This window comes from Tursiops truncatus, chromosome 12, assembly GCF_011762595.2.
Source record: "Tursiops truncatus isolate mTurTru1 chromosome 12, mTurTru1.mat.Y, whole genome shotgun sequence".
Lineage (NCBI taxonomy): Eukaryota > Metazoa > Chordata > Mammalia > Artiodactyla > Delphinidae > Tursiops > Tursiops truncatus.
In genome coordinates this window covers 83440291-83463685 of record NC_047045.1, presented here as the reverse complement: position 1 = coordinate 83463685, position 23395 = coordinate 83440291, and the positions used below count along the sequence as shown (strand labels likewise).

Genomic DNA, 23395 nt, shown 5'->3' with positions numbered 1-23395 from the left:
CTCTTATACCCTCGGGTAACATATAGTCTTTGTGTGAAGTCACTGATCTAAAGTAGGGGGCTTCAGGACACAGCTGCTAGTTCCTGCTCCTTTCCTTATAAATCTTGGATAAACCACTTTTCCTTCTTGTACATCTGTTTATTCATTTTAAAAGTAGGAGTAGTGAATGCTGTCACCATCATCTTTTAGAGGTGTTGTGAAGATTAACTGAGATGATGTCTGTAAAAGCACTTTGAAAACTGAAAGCTCTATCTAAACATGAGATATCAGTATCAGTATCCTGCAGTCACTTTAGATCAATTACAGTGTACTCTAAAGCATAGTGAAATAGAACTCCATTCGGGAAAATCTTTCTTATTGAAAGAAAATAAAAGGTAGATTTTTTAGTTACCTAAACATTAATATTGTACAACTAACATAGTAACCATAAATTTTAAGCCATATGTTGAGCCTTAGGTAAGAGCTAGTAATTGTTAAAACTTATAACGTGCTAGGCACTTTTCTAAATACTTTGCATATATTAATTCATTGAATTCTCACAACCAATTGAGGCAGATACTATTGCTAGCTCCTATTTTATAGAGAATAAACTGAGGACCAGAAACTGTGTGACATGATTACATAGTTGATAAGGGACAGTCGTAGGGTTTGAATCTCAGCAGGTAGTTCCAGAGTTCGTGGTCTTAGCCATAATACACACCTCTTGTTTTGTGGATTCTTAATTACATTTTTCCTTCGTCCCATTCTCCACTTCCCATAATGTTACTTCTGTTAAGTAATTAAAGAAGAAAATGGAAGAATTAATCAAAGAGAAAAAAAGAGTTGGGAGGGGGGCCAAGAGAGAGAAAGAGAAGAACCAATGCAAAATCCACTGGGTATGCCTTTGTCAAAGAATCACAGCAGTTGCCTTGAGGCCATAGATAATGTCTTTGCCTACAGTTTCTCTTGTCTACACCTCCAGACCTTGAGGTCTGTTACCCACTGAGGAGGGTAGGAAGGGCGCATTGTCGTCTATCTCTATCCAGGGAGGCTGGGAGCAGTGGAAGACCCATACATTCCAAGCCTGGCTAAATGAGGTACCAGGTACATCTCCCAACTCAAAGAAAGGAAGGAATGGAGGATGCAGAGTGTGATATTTGAGCCTTTTCTCCCATCTCAAATGGTGACACCACAATTCAGTACCTCTTTTTTTTTCCCTCAGAATTTTGTATTTGAATCCATGTGATAATTAATATTGTCATCCTGCCTTCTCATACTTTTTTGCTCAGCATTTTTTTATTCATTTATTTCCAAACTCTTTCTGTCTTTGTATGTAAAATGTGGCTCTTGTAGAAAGTACATAGTTGTGTCAACCTTGTTCTGTCCTGACAGTCTCCACCTTTTTTTTTTTTTTTTTTGCCGTACACGGGCCTCTCACTGTTGTGGCCTCTCCCATTGCGGAGCACAGGCTCCAGACGCGTAGGCTCAGCGGCCATGGCTCACAGGCCCAGCCGCTCCGCGGCATGTGGGATCTTCCCGGACCGGGGCACGAACCCGTGTCCCCTGCATTGGCAGGCGGACCCTCAACCACTGCGCCACCAGGGAAGCCTCAGTCTCTACCTTTTAATTGAAGTGTTATTTCATTAAAATTTAATGTAATTATTGAAATGATTGAATTTGAGTTTATCATTTTATTATATGTTTTCTATTTACTTTTCCAGTTTTGCTCCTCTGTTACTCATTTGCTGATTCTGGAGGATTTAGTAGTTTGTAGAATTCCCTTGTAATTTTTATTTGCTTTTTGGCTCAACATTTTTATTCATTTCAATTTTAATTCTAGGAATTATAATGTATATTCTTAAATTTTGACAGTCAATATTGTTAATAATGCACCAGTTTCCACCCAAAATGTAGAAGAAATGGTTGATATCCATCCCCCATTCTTTATGCTGTAGTTGTCATATTTATTATATTTGTATGTATTTTGGACTCCTCATGAAACTTTTTAATTTTTGCGTTGAATGTTTTCTTAGCTCAGCATCATAATGAACTATCACTAGACTGAGTGGTTTAAACAGTAGAAATTTATTTTCTCACAGTTCTGGAGGCTGGCAGTCTGAGATCAGAGTTCTAGTATGGTCAGGTTCTGGGGAGGGCCCTCTTCCTGGCAGACTCCTTTTTACTGCATCCTCACATGGCAGGAGAGACAGCAAACTCTGTGGTGTCTCTTCTGGTATAAGGACACTAATCTCTTCATGAGTGCCTCACCCACATGCCCTTATCTAAAACTAACCATCTCCCCAAGCTCCCATCTCCATATACCATTGCATTGGGGGTTAGGGCTTTAACATATGAATTTGGCTGGGGGGTGTACTAAACTCAGTCCATATAAGCAATTTTATTATTAAAGAAATTAAGATGAATAAAGCAAAAAATCCCCACATAATTGTCTTCTGTATTTACTCAGGCATTTAGCATTTCTGATGTTCTTATCCCTTTCTGAGGATCTACATTTCCATCTGTTGTAATTTCTCTTTAGTATGAAGAATTTTCTTTAGCATTTCTTATAGGGTGAGTCTGCTTGTGACAGATTTTCTTAGTTTTCTTACATCTTAAAATATCTTTATTTTGCCTTTATTCCTGAAGGATATTCTTACTGGATGTAGAATTCTGTGTTTAACAGTGTTTTTGTTTTTGTTTTTAATTTGAATACCTTAAAGATGTTATACTTTTACTTCTGGCCTCCATTGCTTTTGATGATGAGTTTAAGCTATGTGAAGGAATCTCTTTTCCTGTTGCTTTCAAAACTTGTTCCTTGGGGCTTCCCTGGTGGCGCAGTGGTTGAGAGTCCGCCTGCTGATGCAGGGGATGCGGGTTCGTGCCCCGGTCTGGGAGGATCCCACGTGCCGCGGAGGGGCTGGGCCCGTGGGCCGTGGCCGCTGGGCCTGCGCGTCCGGAGCCTGTGCTCCGCAATGGGAGAGCCCACAGCAGTGAGGGGCCCGCATGCCGCAAAAAAAAAAAAAAAAAAAAACTTGTTCCTTATCTTTGGCTTTCAATAGTTTGACTCTGATGTGCCTTGACACAGTCTTATTCAAATTTATGTTGCTTTTCGTTGTTGAGCATTTTGAATATGTACATTTATGTATTTCATCATATATTTTAAAATTCTGGGCATTATGTCTCAAATCATTTTTCTGCCCCATTTTCTCTTCTTTCTTTTTGTCACTACTATTATATATATGTTAAACCATTTGATATTACCTACCAAGTCCCTGAGGTCTGTTCATTTTTTAAAAAGCTCCCTTCTCTCTATTCTTCATTAACATTTCCCTGTTTTATCTCCATTTTGTTATTAAATCTATTAATAAATATTTATTTCAGATATTGTAGTTTTAGTTCTAGAATTTCCAGTTGATTCTTTTTTATAATCTTCATTTTCTGCAGGGAGTTGTTCTGACATGTTACTCAGTCATTACAAAAAGCAAAAATTCTGGCCTCTATCCGTTTAACACTGTGATAGTGAGGGTGAGGAGACTAAATGAAGTTTCTGATTAGAACTTAAAAGATAGTTAGAAATCAAGAATTATGTAAGAAACTAATAAAGAATGATACCAGATAGCATATAATCAAACATTAAGTTATGTGTTACAAATAATAGTTTTGAAAAAAAAATAGTAGTAGCTAATAGTGACCTGGATCCTGCAACAACCCAATAAAGGTTAGATTGTATATGCAAGGTTGCTAAATGTTGAGCTGTGATTACAAAAATGCTGATTAATTCTAGAGCTTTGTTCTTCACTATTATTCATTGGGTGGAGGAATAGATTAGTATAGACTAGATTATATTAGAAATGAAGTAGGACTCAAAGCAATGACATCATTTGACTTTATTCTAGAAAAGAAATTATAGAAGTCAAAATCTATCTATTCTCTGCTGCCAGAGGATAATTTCACAATCTTCTCATCCTGATGGTTAATAGCTTCACTCAAGAGAAACCATACGCATTACGCTAATGTGCAACACTTTGAACGACAGGATACAAAATAAGGGGGCAGGGGGAGGTAAACATGGCTGAGATATGGAATTTCTACCAGTTGAGCTTGATCCCTGACTCAAACCTGGATGGGCTCCATTGTTACCAGAGTTCTCTACTCTGCTTGGTGGGAGTTCGACATCACAGTTTGAGGCTGCATTCTCAAGCAGAGGCCTGTGCTTTACATTGTCAGTTGAAGGTAACCCTTAAGGGCCAGAGAATATATTCACAGTTTGTCCTTTTAAGGATATTTGATGCACCTACACAAGACCATTACCTGGATACATTTTTTTGTTGTTATTCTTTATATCTGTTGTATAGGAAGGGTAACTTTACTAGATGTTGCAGTTAGCTTTCTTCTAACTTTTTCCTCTGAACTTAGAAGTTACTTATATGACCAGATAGCAAGTGTCTATTATTCCTTAATTGGTGATTTTGCGTTTGTTAATTTTCTGCGATAATCAGAATATAATAATGGTTCTCTCTCAAAACAAGTGTTTGATTTTCTTAAACTATTAATATGAGTAATTTTTAAGAGCTGGTCACACCTTCACCCCCTACTTACTTTAATCCTACATGGTAGATGTTCTTGCTGAATCATACTTTGTACTTTTCTCAGTTTAAGAAAAAAGTCATTAAAATTCAAGTTTAAAACATACAATAAAGTACCCAATTTGGTCATTCATTTCCCTAGGTTTAGAAAATACTGTATGTGTGTGTGTGTTTGTGTAAAATATATGTGTGTGGATATACACATATATGTAATATATTATATTTACATATATACATTTATATATATACACACATCTTTATAATTGTTTCTTAGACTAATATTAAGATGTTATGGACTAACAGGTATATGTATATATATTATATGTGTATATATTATATACTTATACATATAAAGTATATACACACACAGTAATTTTATTAATTTGGATATACACATGTATGTATACATGCATATATACCTATATATGAATACACATACATATTCTTTCGTAATCATTTCTTAAACTAATTTTTAATGATTTAAAGTATATTAAATTTTTTTACTAGCAGAGTCCTATGAAAAATGCCTAATATGCTGCAGTCCTTTAACAAATGGTTTAAATTATGAGTTCAAGAAATTAGGATTAAAACAAATTTTACTTTCTGAATACTGAAGATATACTGTGTGATTTGTGGGAGGTTAATTTCACCTTTATATAAGGATTTTGAGATTTCTATATGAAAGTTGTTAAATACATGTTCAGCGCAGTTCTTGTGAGCAAAATCTATAACATGAAGAATGTAGGAATTGGTTCTAAGGATTAGATAATTCCATGGACTCACATTGTTCTGAGGATGGTCTGAGGTTGATAGTTGTGAGAAAGTTGGATTTTAAAATAAGAATATAAAGTAAAAATCATGGTGAATGAAAAATTCCCCATTGAAATATATTAAATTGCCCAAGAATTATAAAACATGCAGCTTGGATAATACAACCCTGGGAGGACTCTCAGAAAAGAAGAGAGTTCAAGCAGACCTCTGGGTGCTCTAAAATCAGTAGGTCGAACAAAAAAAGAGAATCTGATAGATGAAGCTAAGAAAGTATGTCCTGTGTTGTAGGAGGGAAACTGGGAGGGCTTAGTGGCAGATGCCAAAAGAAAAAAAGGGTTATTGGAACAAGATCCTTACTGAATGTCCCTGAATGGCCAAATATGAGAAGAATAGAAAAGCAACCTTGACTGGAAACGTGGAGGTCATACCAAGAGCAGTCTTCAAGAGTAGTTCATAAAAGAACGGAAAGTAAAGAAATGGAAAACTGAACTGTAAGAAGTTCACAGTAGAATATTCTGTGCAGAAAAGTGGGATAGTGAATGGAGGGGAATGTGAGGACAAGGTTTGTCTGTTTGGGGTAGAAGCTACTATGGTGATATTTCTCAAAGGTAAAGAAGAAACTACCTCACCAGAGATGTGTAGGGTTACTTTTTTGTTGCCATGGTTATTAGAGTGCGCTCCTGATATTTACTGGGCTGCAGCTGGAGCTAAACATCCTGCAGAGCTTAGGGTATTCTCTCTTGAGGAGGAATTGTCTTGCTCGAAAAGCAATGAGCCCATTTATACTCTGATGGCAATGGTCTATCTTGGGCTCTGTTTTCATTTGATTCTCTCAGCGAAAATGTCTAAGCTCACATGATATTCCATGACATCTAAAATCACTTCTTCACTAAGGCCTTTGATAAGTTCTGGATTTCTCTGGGTTGGCCTACCTTGGATCACCTCTATTCTAGGGAGTCACTCACTATGACCTGGGGAACACCAGGCACTGACTGGTTTATGTCCATCTTTGAGCCAGTCACTGTGACAAAGAGGATGAGGTTGTGCTAATTAATGAGAGCTCACACCTGGAGTTGGGGGGGGAAGGGTGAATCACCCCACCTCAATCCTGTGACTAGTCTCAGTGTAGGAGGAGTAGAATAATGGCTGCTTTCAAGGCAGTCAGAATCCTACAAGGACCATAATCATTGATGAAACTGTTATAGTTATAACTAAAAAATTAGGCCCCAATCAGACAGGACAAGTAGAATAGCCCTGAGAAAAATATAAGTAAGTGCCCATCAACCTATGACTCCTTCCCCCTCCTTCCTCCCAGTTACTTTCTTATCCTCTGGATCTTCTGAACCCTGGTCAAGGATAACATAAAAAGTAAGTGTGAATGTGGCTCATCATCTTTTTCTTATCATTGTATTATGGTGCTTATTGATAATACACATAATGGATAATGTTTAGTGATACGGTGTTTATTTCTGGTGCTATAATAGGTGTCATCAGAACAAGCATTCCCAAACTTTTAATTTATAATTAAATCTCAGAACATGGAGATAAGCTAAATTCTTTATCATGTCTCTGTTCTTGGAAGTTGTCTGTATCATGAAGAGGAGCAGAAAAAAAAAAAAAAATAGGCTACTTAATTTAGCTCTTCTCACCTCCTATTTAATCTACTTTAGTTATAATACAAAAGTGGAAGTTGCTTTAATGAGTGCTACCTCCACTAGGCGACTAAAATTAGGAAACTAGTTTTGCAAAACAAACTTACCTTGTACCAAGAGTACAAGGTAATATACTAAGGACTCTTTCCAAAATTTCCTAATACATTCATAATCTCAACAAATCCTTTGTAACTGGCACTTGATGTTGTATACATTATCTCCATTTTAGCAGATAAGGAAGCTAAGAATCCAGGTGAACAGATAATTTGTCCAAAGTCATAAAATTAGCAACTGGCACAACCAGGATTCCAATTTCTTTTGTCCTGGCTCTAAGGGCATTCTGCTTTCTATGACTCTTAAAGAGGTAGTAGAGGAGGAGGGTTGGGTGCTTCTCTCCTCCTCTCTTTTAGGAATCATGGCTGAAATGACAGGACTAGAACAGACGGAACATACACATTTCTCACATGGGTCAGAAAAAGATGGAGACCCACTGCAAATTATGGTACTGCCATTAAACACTAGCTGTTTTCCATATAATGGCATTTGGCTGTTTATCAGGTCACTTTAAGATGTTTGTTCTTATCCATACCAATATTTTAGTTGGCCAAATATCTGCTATGTATTTGATCAGTCTTTCCATCAGAAAATTCATACTACATTTCTGATTTGCTGCTCAAAAATATTCATTTATAAAGTATTGGTACAGTTTATCCAAATTTAACTTAAGCTCACAAACTTTTTTCTATTTATAAGGAAAAAAAGGCTTTTATTATTATTTTTTTTTACATCTTTATTGGAGTAGAATTGCTTTACAATGGTGTGTTAGTTTCTGCTTTATAACAAAGTGAATAAGTTATACATATACATATGTTCCCATATCTCTTCCCTCTTGCATCTGCCTCCCTCCCCCGCTCCCTATCCCACCTCTCTAGGTGGTCACAAAGCACCAAGCTGATCTCCCTGTGCTATGTGGCTGCTTCCCACTAGCTATCTGTTTTACATTTGGTAGTGTATATATGTCCATGCCACTCTCTCACTTTGTCACAGCTTACCCTTCCCCCTCCCCATATCCTCAAGTCCATTCTCTAGTAGGTCTGTGTCTTTATTCCCATCTTACCCCTAGGTTCTTCATGACATTTTTTTTCTTAGATTCCATATATATGTGTTAGCATATGGTATTTGTTTTTCTCTTTCTGACTTACTTCACTCTGTATGACAGACTCTAGGTCCATCCACCTCACTACAAATAACTCAATTGCGTTTCTTTTTATGGCTGAATAATATTCCATTGTATATATGTGCCACATCTTCTTTATCCATTCATCTGATGATGGACACTTAGGTTGCTTCCATGTCCTGGCTATTGTAAATAGAGCTGCAGTGAACATTTTGGTACATGACTCTTTTTGAATTATGGTTTTCTCAGGGTATATGCCCAGTAGTGGGATTGCTGGGTCATATGGTAGTTCTATTTGTAGTTTTTTAAGGAACCTCCATACTGTTCTCCATAGTGGCTGTACAAATTCACATTCCCACCAAAAAAGGCTTTTAGATAATAATGATTTCATTAGTGGTACAGAGTTATCTAGTATGTTTTTTGCAGATTTTTTTCCTTTAGTTTTCTTTATAATTCTTGTCCTTAAGGTGGAATTCCCATGATTTGAACCCCTGGAGAAGATCAGCAACTTCAGATCTCCTGGAATATTTATTCCTTTTTTTAGTAGCCTTTGTATAGTTTTCAACTGCTTCTTCCCCAATGGTGTTTTACTTCTTTTAAAAAAGTCTATTCACACTACTAGAAAATCCAGTTTGCAACTGGGACCATATCTTTTGTCCCTTATAGCCACTCACTTGTCGCCATGTCTTATCTGATGAATTGCTGGTCTTATGGTCTCTGATCAGAAGATGCCAGGAGTATACCTCAAGGGATTCCGATACATTTTTATTTCTCCTCCTCTACTTTCAACAGTGTCACACGGCATCTACTTAAAAGTATATCAAAAGCACCTTTTCCTCTGTAATTGTTCTTTTCTTTTTTTTTCAATCAGTTTTCTTTATTTGGAACACTTTTGTCACTTCCAGTTCTTTCTCTTTCTAAATATTTTGTGTGCTGGTAAAATATGTGAGGTTTTTGCTCCTGTGGTGTCATCTCTGGCATCTACTCTCAGTTTGGTGTCATTTTTATCTCATTGTGTCTTGTAAATATTGTTCATTGTGGTTTGCTCTTAGCTCTTCACTGGAGATTTTATTTTTTAAATCTCATTTTCTACTGCTAACCTGTATAGAGGCTATCTGAATTATGTTATAAAGACTATTTTGCTGTTGTGTTTTGTAATTTTTTTATCATAAGGAAAAGGAATGTGAACTTTTCTTCTGAGACGATTTTAGGCAGCATGTTATAGTAAATGCAATGGGATTTAGAGGTAGATTGAACTGAGTTTAAATTGTGATTCCATTACAAAGTAGCTGATGTCCTTAAAAAAGTGATTACAATTCTCAAGGCCTTCATTTACTTTCTATTAAATAAGGATAATAATACTGACCTTACCAGATCATCAGGAAGCTTAAAATAGCATATGTAATGTGCAACTTCTACCACATAGTAACTGCTTGAATATTATTGGCATTGTAATTATTATTTTATTATAATTATTATTTGGTGGGCCATCTCACATTTGAATTTAGAACTAGTAAGTGATAATGTTACATTTAAAGGAGATACGGGGACTTCCCTGGTGGCATAGTGGTTAAGAATCCACCTGCCAATGCAGAAGACACGGGTTCGAGCCCTGGTCCGGGAAGATCTCACATGCCGTGGAGCAACTAAGCCCGTGTGCCACAACTACTGAAGCCCACGTGCCTAGAGCCCGTGCTCCGCAACCAGAAAAGCCACCGTAATGAGAAGCTCGCGCACCGCATTGAAGAGTAGCCCCAGCTCGCTGCAACTAGAGAAAGGCTGCGTGCAGCAATGAAGAAGCAACGCAGCCAAAAATAAAAAAAATAATTAGTTTATTTATTAAGAAAATTAAATAAAGGAGATACAGTAGAAAATAAGCTATAGTGCTTGACCTTGAGGAGTGTATAATCTTTTAAAGAGGTAAAATATATACCAAAGACATATACAAATATCCGTTATTTTTGAAAGTAATTATTTGATAGTTATAAACACTATAAATATTACTTAATGTATTATAGAACACCCTCTGTGGTTTATTTATATTTTGAAGATTAGGGAACTGAGAGTTAAAGAGTGAAGGTTAATGTGTTTACCCCAGTCTCCTGAGCTGATAAGGGACCTACAGGAATTGGTGAATAGGTCCTCTCACTTTGGAGGATGTATTTGTCACCTCTGCTGTACTGCTTCCATGAGAGAATGTAGCAAGTCTTGTAAGACGTACACAGTAAAAGCCACTGGAGCCCTGAAGGGGTGAGGTCAGTCTTGAGGGGGCTGATAGCGAGAGGCCTCTTGGAGGAGGTTACATTGGAGATGGATTGTGGAGGTGAACAGGCTTTCAAAAGGCAGAGGTGAGGAAGGGTGTGACGTGAACAGAGGCAAGGGCTGGGGGCAGGCGTTTTCTGTTATATGTTTTTTGGGAGCATTTAGTTTGAAAGATTTGTGCCTTTAAAGGATTTGAGCGCTACGACACAGCGAGGGCTCTAGATTAATACGGTTTACTTTGCAGAACAGTGTAGGACATTTCGGAGGTGAAGAGAGTATATTAAGACTCCTGCTGGGAGGCTGTTGCAGGAATCTAGACGTGATTGAATGAGTGTAGTGACAGAAGGAGTGGAAGGAAAGGGCAGATGCGAGAGCCATTGAGGTGGCGGGGCAGTTGGCAGTGAGAAGAAAGCATGTGAGAAGACTGTGAGGTTCCAGCCTGGTCCTTGAGGGGAACGGTGGTTCCAAAAAGAGAAAGGGTATATCACTAGTTTCAAAAGAAAGGGCAAATATATATTTCCATAAGACCCAGTGAAGCCTTTTGGCTGGGACCACCAGTGCCTAGGGCTCTGCTGAGTCTTCCCTCTGATCTATAAAGTGGCTTTTTTTTTTTTTTGTGGTACGCAGGCCTCTCACTGTTGTGGCCTCTCCCGTTGCGGAGCACAGGCTCCAGACGCGCAGGCTCAGCGGCCATGGCTCACGGGCCCAGCCGCTCCGTGGCATGTGGGATCCTCCCAGACCAGGGCACGAACCAGTGTCCCCTGCATCGGCAGGCGGACTCTCAACCACTGCGAAGTGGCTTGATTTTGTTCCATTGCTGTACCATGGGTGCTAACACAATGCATTTGATTTTTTATTAAGAGGGGCACTGTAGAGGCAGTGTGAGTTTGTACAGGCTGTAAGAGCTGAATCTCTTCGATAAACTCATGGGAATCTTACAATTCCAATCAAGCAAGTGTTCTGCTCGAGTCCCTCTGTTTCCTAGGATGGATGTCAAAGGGAGCATGCAATTTTGTTTGCGGGTCACTGACTAATATATGAAAGGGAAGTCCCACAGGGAAATTCCATTTTTCTCGAAATGTTACTCCATAGCATTAAGTTTTATGTTCTAAGTGAAAGAAAATGTATGCTGTTAATCAAAGGGTGGGTGATGGGTAAATCAGTTTAGAAATGTTGCTATTGCCATTTAAGGGCTTTGAGTAATGCTTACTTTTTTTTTCTTCCCCTCCAATTTTCTTGGTCAGTGTTTGTCAGGTTCAACTCCAGCCATGGTTTCCCAGTGGAGGTCGATTCTGACACCAGCATCTTCCAGCTCAAGGAGGTGGTTGCTAAGCAACAGGGGGTTCCAGCTGACCAGTTGCGTGTGATTTTCGCAGGGAAGGAGCTGAGGAATGACTTGACAGTGCGGGTGAGTCTCCCTTAGTGGATCGTTCCTGGGATGCAGCCAACCCCATTGCTTATGCTGCTTCTGCTGCCAAGCTGACATTCATGCCTGAGATCTAATAGAATAAATAGTGCCTGGGGATTCCGTGAACTTTACTCCATACCGCTTCATTAATTCTGACCTTCTTAATTATGCATTAAAACAGCAAGCCCGAAGGATTGGAAGAATAACTGTGAGCGAGAGAGGGAAAAGAGAGAGAGCACACAGACTGGGCTTAGTGAATAAATGTTTACTGACTACAGGAGAAGCAAGGCACAATTTCTCTGTCTGTTCAATTTCTACCTTACTTATTCCATTTGAATCTTAATGAAGAAGGATTCAAATAAATTGTTCCAAATCAGGTTGCTCAGTCACTGTGCTGTGAGGAATGTGTAACCCAATTGTGACCCCTGGAGGATGGTCCTAGGTCTGCTGCTGGGGCTCAGTAGGGGAGGTGCAGGGCTCAGGGCCGTTCACAGCAGGATTGAGAGCTCCCTGCCCCGTCAGAATCGCAGTGCCCAAGCTGTGGTGAAGGAAGACTGACGCACAGCAAAAGTCCACCTTTGTTTTCAATTTCTCCAAGCTTTAGTAACATTTTCCCTAGAATGGGCCACTGAAACATTAGAGAGAGAGCAGTGTGTGTTTTCTCTCCTGTCCCTAATGCTTTCAGGGCACCTATACGGCTCCAGATACCGTCAAAGGGCTATATCCTTTTCATCTGGGTGTTTCATTCACAACAGTGATTTCTGTAGGAGAAGGGGAGAATTGGGTAGGCGATTGATGAGCAGTGCCGTCACCTAGAAGTGGAGACCTGTAATTTGTTGAGAACGCCAGCAAATAGGACTCAATATGGATTGAGGTCATTCTTTGAGAAAGTATAAGAAACGAGTTGCTTTCTGTGGATGGTTCAGGTGATGCTGAAGAACCCTGCAGACACATTTTCCCCCTTTCTTAGCCAGCACAGATGAATTGCGCTTCTGTTTACAGCTGTGCGGGCGCTGCTGTGTCTCTACTCAGAGTCCCTACTTTATGGACATCCTTTCACTGTCTCTTCTTGGTGATGATGTTTACTGCTTTGCGAAATGCTTTCGAATCTGGGCGTACAAAAGAAGCTATAGAAATGTAAATCATTCCCTCCTTCTCCAGCACCCCTCCTGTGACGGCAGGAGGCACGTGCTCACTGTGCACAAACTGCTGTGCTTTGCTTTTAGGCAATTTGTTTTTATAAGGGAAGTGCCCGTGCTAAAAAGGGTTTTGATTTTTTTTTTTATTTCAGTCAACTGAAAAGCTTTTTTACTGTACCTGCCAAACTCTAAATCCAAGAATGTTTCCTTCATAAATTATTTTAAAACAGCTTCTTGAACCAAAGTATTTTATGTTACCAGAAGTTTTGAAGTTTCAGGTTCTAAAGCTTCTCACCTCTACCATTGGAGCTGATAGGTTACACTAATTGCTACAGACAATTGATTTTTATAGATAGATATGGATAAGATATAGATATAAATGTAGATATATAGATAGATTGATTAAGATTCTTTATTTTGACAAACACTTCCGATGTTCTGGGCTTCTCAGGGGATCCCAAAGAAAGGCAAAACTCATCCCTACTCTTGCAGAGACTGCTGTTTACTTACGGCCTCTAAAATCAACAGAAATATTGGGTTGAACCATATAGGTTAAAACTATCAGCAATTTCATGCAGCTCAACCAAATAGCTATAACATAAGGATGTCAAACATGATAACTGCCATATGAAAACTGAAATATAAGTATTATGAAATTTTAAAGGTGGAGAAAACACATCTGAGTGAAAGTCACCAAGAAAGACTTCATGGATGAATTGAAACTCGAGTAGGATTCTGGACATGGAGAATGAGCATAGGGTGTGCTTGGGAACAATCATAGGTTCCTATTCTTTTAGAACCTAGAGGAGATGCTGAAGATGGGGTAAGAAGGGAGTTGGGAGCTGTATTTTACAGAGCTTTGACCGATGTGACATTGAGGTTTCATGTATGGAGATCTAGAGCAAAATAGGGTGCCCTGGAGAGAAATAGGAGTCTGGAGATCCAGTTTGATCATGGGCAGGATGAGGAGTTTCATCCATGACAAGAATTAATGCCAGTGGGAGATGCTGGCAAGCAGCTGAACTTAGGTGTTGCTTTAGGTGTTGCTTTAGGTGTTGCTTAGGGCTTGCTTTATATTTGAGGACTACTTACATGGAGGTAAATATTGCGGTTACTGGAGCAGATTCAGTTGCCAAGGTACAGAGGACAGCGGCGCAGGAAATGTGTTAGGTAGCAGGGGAGGAGCCAGTAAAAGAGGCATCATCCATCCACTGACACTTCTGAAGATACTTTGGAAAAGAAAATTACTGGTAAAGAATATATGTGCTGGGCTTCCCTGGTGGCGCAGTGGTTGGGAGTCCGCCTACCGATTCAGGGGACGCGGGTTCGTGCCCCGGTCCGAGAAGATCCCACATGCCGCGGAGTGGTTGGGCCCGTGAGCCATGGCCGCTGAGCCTGCGCGACCGGAGCCGGGAGAGGCCACAACAGTGAGAGGCCCGCGTACCGCAAAAAAAAAAAGTATGTGCTGTGAAAAGATGGAGGATGTTGAAGAAAAGAGCCTTTGGACTTGGTGACTGTGGTGGTGAGTTAGGGACCTTCAGGACTCCAGGCCAAGACTGTAGTTGGAAAAAGCCAGATTTCAGGGGTTCAGTATGAATCATGGGACTATGTAATGAGCACTGCCCAGCTGGTCATTGAGGGGAAGGAGAGACAGAAGGAGTTCCTGGAGGAGCAGCAGATCCTGCACTGTGTTGTTCATTTCCTAGCCCTTGACTGTGTGCATGGCTTGACTTTTTATACAGTTGTAATCAGCGTGAGAATGCAATTTTATATTCTGAATTCTTTCACTTAATATTATATCATAGGCATTTTCCATGTTGTTGTATAATCTTCATTTCTAAGTATCTAGATAATTCTCTGTAATAAGAGTGTTTATATTATATTTAGGAAGTATCTAGTTTTTAATATTACAAATTAAGGCAAAACAATTTTTTAAAAGGTATCTTATATACTTAGAGAATATGGCCTCTCTGTGTTTCAGTTTGCTCATTTGTAAAATGGGAATAATAATAATAGCCATCTCATTGGGATTTTGTAAGGACTAAGTTAATTTATGTAAAACTCTTAGAACAGAGTACAACATATAGTAAACACTATCTAAATGTGAGCATTTATTAGCATCATCACTATCATGATTGTCATCATTATTATTAGGCAGTTACTTCAGGGTCTAAGTGATCACCTTAAATAACATGACAACTTTCCATTATGAATTATGATGAGTATATCTGCAATAATTTAAACAGTTAAAGCAATGATAATAGGATGCATATTTTACTGGGGCAGTAAAGGGGTGTGTGTGTGTGTGTGTGTGTGTGTGTGTGTGTGTGTAATACTTATACATTTTAACTAAAAAGAACTTTGTGGAGTTTATAAATAAATGTTTGAACCTTATATATACAGGTTTTACTTAAGAATAGTAAAATTTGAATTTAGTAAGCTTAAAAAAACTTTACTGTTCCTCTAGTATTTAGTAAAAATAGACACCTATGGCTGTACTGTTCAGCAAAGTTTCATCATGGTATTATTGCTTTTAAGATAATATTTTTATAAAGTAGATATCTGCCACACACTATATTTGTTCGAAGTGAATTGGAAAGAGCTATACATTTTTTCCTACTTCATAAGCAATGTTTCTGTGCATATTATCATTTTCCTTATACTTACAAGTATGCAATATAAAGTATTAGTCTTTGACATTATTCACAGTGAATTGATATTTTTTCTTTGTAAAGAGTTATTGTCAGCTCTTGCAACAGAGTATTCAGGGCCTATTCAAATGATGGGTCACTCTTTCTCCTATCCTTCATTTCTGACACACTGCATATCAAGAATGTCTGAAATCACCTCTACATAGTTTTCAATTTATTATTCAAATTTATACAAGGAAAATAAGGTTCTAATGTAGTTGTATATACTAAAACTGATGAACTTTGAAATTAGACTAACTTAAAATTACAGGGACTTGAGAATTTATGTAAGATTTTGTTTGAGCAGAATTCACTGTATTCACATGAGTTGTATTATTATTATTATTAATATCAGTATAGGTTATTAGCCTGTGTATTAGTCAGAGTTCTCTGGAGAAACAGAACCAATAGATATATAGAAAGATAACGAAAAATTGGTCACATATTATGGAGGCTGACAAGTCCCAAGATCTGCAGTCAACAAGCTTAGTTTCAGTCTGAGTCTGAAGGCTTGTAAACTGGAAGAAGTGACGGTGTCCTTTCAATCTGAAGGCTGGTAAGCTTGAGACCCAGGAAGAGCTGATGCTTTATAGCTCAAGTCCAAGGCTGCAAAAAAACCCAGTGTCCCAGCTAGATGGCTGTTGGGCAGGAGGAATTCTTTCTTACTCACAGGAGGGTCAACCTTTTGTTCAGGCCTTAAACTGACTGGATGGGGCCCACTTATCTGGGGGAGAAGAGGTATCTGATTTACTCAATCTACTGATTCCAATAATAATCTCATCTGGGCAAACCCTCACAGACACACCTAGACTAATATCTGACCAACTTTCTGGGCACTCCATGGCCCAGTCAAGTTGACACATAAAATTCACCATCACAATCAGGATATGAGAAACCTCATTATATTTAATTAGTGTTAGAGGAAAGTTATTCTATTTTATTATCTTTGTAATAATGAATTAGACTTACAAGGTAGAAAATAAAATATGTTTGTTTTACATAGAAATGTTTGCTTTATAAAAGGATTCATTCAGGTGGATGGTCAAAAATTCCTTTCATTAAATATTCAATTTTATGATCTTTAAAATGTATATACACATTTGGAGACCATCTTTTCATGAAATAGGTCATTTTGCAATAAGTGTTAAAGGACATCAGTTTATTACCCGTTAATCTTTGTGATATAACAATATCTGAGCTTGGAAGACCAGAGACATTAAGACTTTAATAGCTTAGGTTGTAAATACTAAAGAAAAATGAATGACCCTAAAAGCCAAATTATTTAATTGGCTATGTTTTTAATGATATACACCATATACATTTCAAAATTTGAGAGTAGTGAAAACCAGCTTTCACTGATAAAGTAAACTATGTCCAATGACTAACAAAGTCAAGTTTTGGAAATCTGTAGGAATATTTACCTATTTCAAAAAAATATTATATATTGTTTTGCTCATATCTCTAATTAACCTGCTAAGTTTTGAAACTTTAAAAACTTCACAAGGGTGTTATGAATACCCTGAATGTTCCTTGAACTTCCTCTAAGATAAGTAAGTATTGCTTAACTAAATTTTTGAAAGTTGATATTTTCTTAATGTTTTTTAAATTTTTTCCAACATTATTATTTCCCTTTTAATATACTTAGGCTATATTTTTCTGATTATAGAATTAATATATGTTAGTTTTTAAAATTCAGATGATAGGGAAAAGCATATCAGCAGACCCCTAACTCTACTCATGTGTACATTTTTTAGATTTTTAAAATTTTTTTGGAGTACAGTTGATTTACAATGTTGTTAGTTTCAAGTGTACAGCAAAGTGAATCAGTTATACACACACATATATCCACACTTTTTAAGATTCTTTTCCCATATAGGCCATTACAGGGTATTGAGTAGAGTTCCACCATCAGGCCACTTCTACCACAGTGCCAGTGGAGACTGTGTGTGGGGCTAGAAATCACTACCACACAGCAATAATGAGGAGTCCCTACTTCATGTCAGGTGTCAACAGATACCAAGTGGAGAACTTGGACTTCTGTTTCCACTGGCAGTAATAAATGGTACCCCTCTTTTGCAGCTGGAGTAGTGTCATAAAAAGCTAAAATAGAAAGTTTAAATAAAAGCCACAGTCTCATAATGTAATGAGAAAATGGCCAGATATCAAAAGAAAACCACCAAGGACCAGGAAGCTCTCAAACTGAATGAAAAAAAACAATCAATAGTTGCTGATACTAAGATGACAGAGATGTTAGAATTATCTGACAAATATTTTAAGCAGACATGATAAAATGCTTCAATGAACAGTTATAAACATGCTTGAAATATGAAAAAAAGTCTGAGAAAGAAATAGAAGATATAAAGAAGAATCAAATGGAAACCGTAGAACTGAAGAATATAGTAACAAATAGAAAGCTCACTGGGTGGGCTCAACAGCAGAATGGAGGAGGCAGAGGAAAATGTTAGTGAACTGGAAGATAGAACAATACAAATTGCACAATCTGAACAGAGAGAAAATAGACTAAAAACAGAAAGAAAAAAAGAGCCTCAGAAACATATGGGTCTATAAAACTACACTTAAAATTGTGTCATCACGGTCCTGGAAGGAGAGGATAAAAGAAGGTAGGGAAAAGTGCTTAAAGAAATAATGGCTGAAAACTTGCCAAATTTTTTAAGAGACATAAACTTACAGATTAATGAAGCTGAGAGAATCCAAAATTGGATATATTCAAAGAAATCCACACATCATAATTAAACTTCTGAAAACTAAATACAAGGCAAAAGTCTTGAAAGCAGCTAGAGAAAATGTACAATTTACCCATAATGGAAAAACAATTTGAATGACAGTGGATTTCTCATAAGCAACTATGAAGGTCAAAAGGAAGTGGCACAATATTCTTCAAGTGCTGAAAAAAAAAACAAAACAAACAAAAAAACACTTTTAATCCAGAAACCTATACCCAGCAAAAATATCTTTAAGGAATAAAGGAGAAGTTAATATATTTTTGGATGAAGAAATACTAATAGAAATTGTCACCAGGAAAACTACCCTAAAAGAATGAATCAAAGAAGGAAGTTCTTTAATACAAAAGAAAATGATAGAAGAATGAACTGTGGAACATCAGGAAGGAAGAACACAGTAAACAAAAGTATGGTTAAATACAATTGACTTTCCTTCTCCTCTATAGTTTTCTAAATTATGTTTGAGGATTATAGAAAAAATTATAACAATGTCTTATGTGGTTCTAAATGTATTTAGAGGAACTATTTGAGACAAATATAAACAGGGAGATAAAGAGATATAAAGGGAGTAGGTTTCTATACTCTACCTGAACATATAAAATGACAACCCCAGCAAAGTGTGACAAGTTATGAATGTATAAGCACTAGAGCAACCAGTAAGATAGGTAAAAGATTAAAATATAAAATAGTGACAACACTAAATGCTGGTGAGGATGTGGAGAAACTGAGTCATTGATATATTGCTAGTGGGAATATAAAACTGTACAGCCACTCTGGAGGAGAGTGTGATGGTTTCTTAAAAAGCTAAACTTGAATTTACCACATGACACAAAAACCAATACACGAATGTTTGTAGCAACTTCATTCATATTAGCAAAAAAATGAAAACAATACTGATGTCTTTCAACAGGTGAATGATTGCACAAACTGTGGTCCATCCATACCATACTCAGTGATAAAAAAACTCAATAACTATTGATACACACAACATTTTGGATGGATCTCAAAAGAATTATCATTTTTTTATATTTAATTAATTACTTAATTTGGTTGCACAGGGTTTCAGTTGCAGCAGGCAGGCTCCTCAGTTGTGGCTCACCAGCTCCTTAGCTGCGGTAGGCAGGTTCCTTAGTTGCATCATGCAAACTCTTAGTTGCGGCATGCATGTGGTATCTAGTTCCCTGACCAGGGATCAAACCCGGGCCCCCTGCATTGGTACTGCGGGGTCTTAACCACTGCACTACCAGAGAAGTCCCTCAAGAGAATTATGCTGAGTGAAAAAAAGCCAATACCAAAAGGTCACATTCCAAATGATTCCATTACTAGAACATTTTTCACATGACAAAATTGTAGAAATGGAGGAGAGATGAATGGTTACTAGAGGCTAAGGAGGGTATGGAAGAAGAAAAGAGTGTGTGGCAGTAAAAAGGACAAGAGGAGGGACCCTTGTGGTGATGAATATTCTGTATCTTGACTATACCAATGCTGATAGTATGATCATGATGATTTATTATATTTTCGTAAGATGTTGTCATGGGAGAAACTGGGAAAGAGTTCCTGGGATATCTCTGTGTTATTTCTGACAACAACATGTGCATCGACAAGCATCTCAAGATAAAGTTTAATTTTAAAAAACACAGAAAAACATAAGTTCTACCCTCTTTTACAGAGGAATAGAAACTCTCTCTTCCTATAGAAAATAAACAAGCTTGTTATTTGCATCTATTTTAACGGAACAGTATTTATTAATATGATTTTCACCATAAGAAATTTAGAAAATAATTTAACTGATTCACAGAGACAAAGATTAGTTCATAATGAGTCAACAAGTCAACAAAACTTATAGAAGTATTAAGGCATTTTTTTTTGAATTCTTAAACAGCCTCCTTAGCACCTTATGGGTCTGAATAGACATGATTAGTATTTATTTTCAAAGCCTTTACCAAATATTTCAAATAAAGAAAAACAGTTCATAACAATTGTGTACTCTAATTGTACATTTTCCAAATTGATTTGAGAGTGATATACTATAGTTTTAGGCAAAAATGAGCACCTCATTTAACCGTTGTGGTTATTACAATGGTTAGAGAAAACATTCACGTAAATATTGCTCCCCTTTGATTGGTACCATACATTTATATAATAGAAGGAATTTAGGGATGAAATGGTTTCAGTTATAAAATAAATTTATTTAAATTATTTTTACTTTCTCTCTTGAATATAAGACAAAAAGAGGCTAGGTTAGAACATAGAATGCAGTTCCATCATGATTGTTTGTTTGTATATAAAAGAGGAATTCTGCAGATGACGGTATAAATGGCTAATATGTTTTACTTAAAATTCTGTTTTTCCCTGATTGTAAGACAAAAGGAAGCCAGGTTAGACAGCATTATACTAAGAGCAATCGTACCATGATTTCATTGTATCTAAGAGTACAGTTGTGTAAATAAGACTCTCAGACACTTCAGGAAGAATACAAGAATTTTCCCCAAAGGGTTGACTTGCTAGTGGGACTGACTGCTAGCCCCATTCATGTAGGTAAAATGTAGATATACATGTGAGTTCCTCCAAAGAACTGGTATGTTATTGTGGCAGCTGGTAAGCACTGCAAAGTGTCAGGGTCTAGAATCAATAGATGGTAATCTATACAGAGCAAGTGCTCATTTCAGAAAGACCCTTATTTTGTCTGTTTGTGTCTGGCTGTTTATATGTGTCAGAAAGAATCTCTGAATTACTTACCTCTTTGCATAATTCAGAACGCTCAGAAATATTATTTTTCTGTTGAAAGGTAGTCTTGACTTTTGTGTGCCCCTGCGGACTCATGAAACATCTTTGAGGACTGCCATGAATAAATGCAGACTTGAAGAAAAAAAAAAAGATTCTTTTAGCTTATAAGAGGCTGAGGATATACAGTGTGTGGATTTATTTAACAGGCTCATGTCTCACAGACAATTCCATTGCCCTTATTGTGCTCAAATTGCAAGGTAGAAAATCTGTGGGGGAGTGAAACTCTGGAACAAACCAATCCCCCAGATCTTAACCTAGGATACATTTTATTGGAGTATAAAAGGCAAAGCCTGTCTCATGGTTAGAGAAAACGTTCACCTGGAAACCTGATAAATGAAAGAGGAGCGATTCCACACTGTGAAATTTTGTTACTTGTCACTGAAGTCCTCATTTCAAATATTCTGTTCTGTTTTCTCTATTTTTGGACTCAAACTCCATCATCCAGTTGACCTGGCTTTGTTTAAGACTTTATTTAATATAGTCATTATCCTTTACAGAAAAATCCAAGACACAAGACTGTTTCTATACCATTCACCCTAAAGCTTCTACACCAAAAGATTGCTCATCCCAATTCTACCTTTTTCTTCTTCGGTCTTACCAAGCCATTGTAACAAGCCTGAAATTATTGTCATAGTACAATGAAAAATTTTATATGAAAGCACTCTTTAAAGCTTAGATACCAAACTCTGGAAAAGAAGAAGTAAAACTGTCACTGTTTGCAGATGACATAATACTATACATAGATAATCCTAAAGATGCCCCCAGAAAACTACTAGAGCTAATCAAGAATTTGGTAAAGTTGCAGGATACAAAATTAATGAACAGAAATTGCTTGCATTTCTATACACTAACAACAAAAGATCAGAAAAAGAAATTAAGGAACCAATCCCATTTACCATTGCAACAAAAAGAATAAAAAATATAGGAATAAACCTACCTAAGGAGCATAAAAGACCTGTACTCAGAAAACTATAAGACACTGATGCAAGAAATCAAAGATGACACAAACAGATTGAGAGATATACCATGTTCTTGGATTGGAAGCACCAACATTGTGAAAAAGACTATACTACCCAAAGCAATCTACAGCTTCAATGCAATCCCTACCAATCTACCAATGGCATTTTTCACAGAACGAGAATAAAAAACTTAAAATTTTTATGGAGACATAAAAGACCCCAAATAGCCAAAGCAATCTTGAGGTAAAAAAACGGAGCTGGAGGAATCAAACTCCCTGACTTCAGACTATACTACAAAGCTACAGAAATCAAGACAATATGGTACTGGCACAAAAGCAGAAATACAGATCAATGGAGCAGGATAGAAAGCCCAGAGATAAACCCATGCACCTATGGTCAGATACCTATGACAGAGGAGGCAAGGATATACAATGGAGAAAAGACAGTCTCCTCAATAAGTAGTACTGGGAAAACTGCACAGCTACATGTAAAAGAATGAAATTTGAACATTCCCTAACACCATACACAAAAATAAACACAAAATGGATTAAAAACCTAAATGTAAGGCTAGACACTATAAAAATTTCAGAGGAAAACATAGGCAGAATATTCTTTGACATAAATCACAGCAAGATCTTTGTTGACCCACCTCCTAGAGTAATGGAAATAAAATCAAAAATAAACCAATGGGACCTAATGAAACTTAAAAGCAAACTATAAACAGATGAAAAGACAACCCTCAGAATGGGGGAAAATATTTGCAAACAAATAAACAGACAAAGGATTGATCTCCAAAATATATAAATAATCATGCAGCTCAATATTAAAAAAAAAAAAAAAACAGACAACCCAATTAAAAAATGGGCAGAAGACCTAAATAGACATTTCTCCAAAGAAGACATACAGATGGCCAAGAGACACATGAATAGCTAGCTGCTCAACATCACTAATTATTACAGAAATGCAAATCAAAACTACAATGAGGTATCACCTCACACCAGTTAGAATGGACATCATCAGAAAATCTACAAACAATAAATGCTGGAGAGGGTGTGGAGAAAAGGGAACCCTCTTGCACTGTTGGTGGAAATGTAAATTGATGCAGCCAGTATGGAGAACATATGGAGGATCCTTAAGAAACTAAAAATGAAATTACAATATGACCGAGCAATCCCACTCCTGGGTATATACCCAGAGAAAACCATAATTCAAAAAGACACATGCACCCGCATGTTCACTGCAGC

General features: G+C 37.2%; 1 protein-coding gene across 18 annotated transcripts in view; it reads left to right on the top strand.

Annotated features, from left to right (window-relative positions):
• The window catches only part of LOC101328244 (1-acyl-sn-glycerol-3-phosphate acyltransferase delta), a 1425233-nt gene that overhangs the window by 238625 nt on the left and 1163213 nt on the right, over positions 1-23395 (top strand). For all 18 annotated transcript variants that reach the window (XR_004529329.2, XR_012324969.1, XR_012324970.1 and 15 more), the window contains exon 2: positions 11672-11835. Coding sequence is in view for 14 of the 18 variants with exons in the window: in XM_033867950.2 (XP_033723841.1) it covers positions 11672-11835 (164 nt within the window). In the remaining 4 variants the exon portion in view is untranslated. The remainder of the gene's footprint in view (positions 1-11671; positions 11836-23395) is intronic.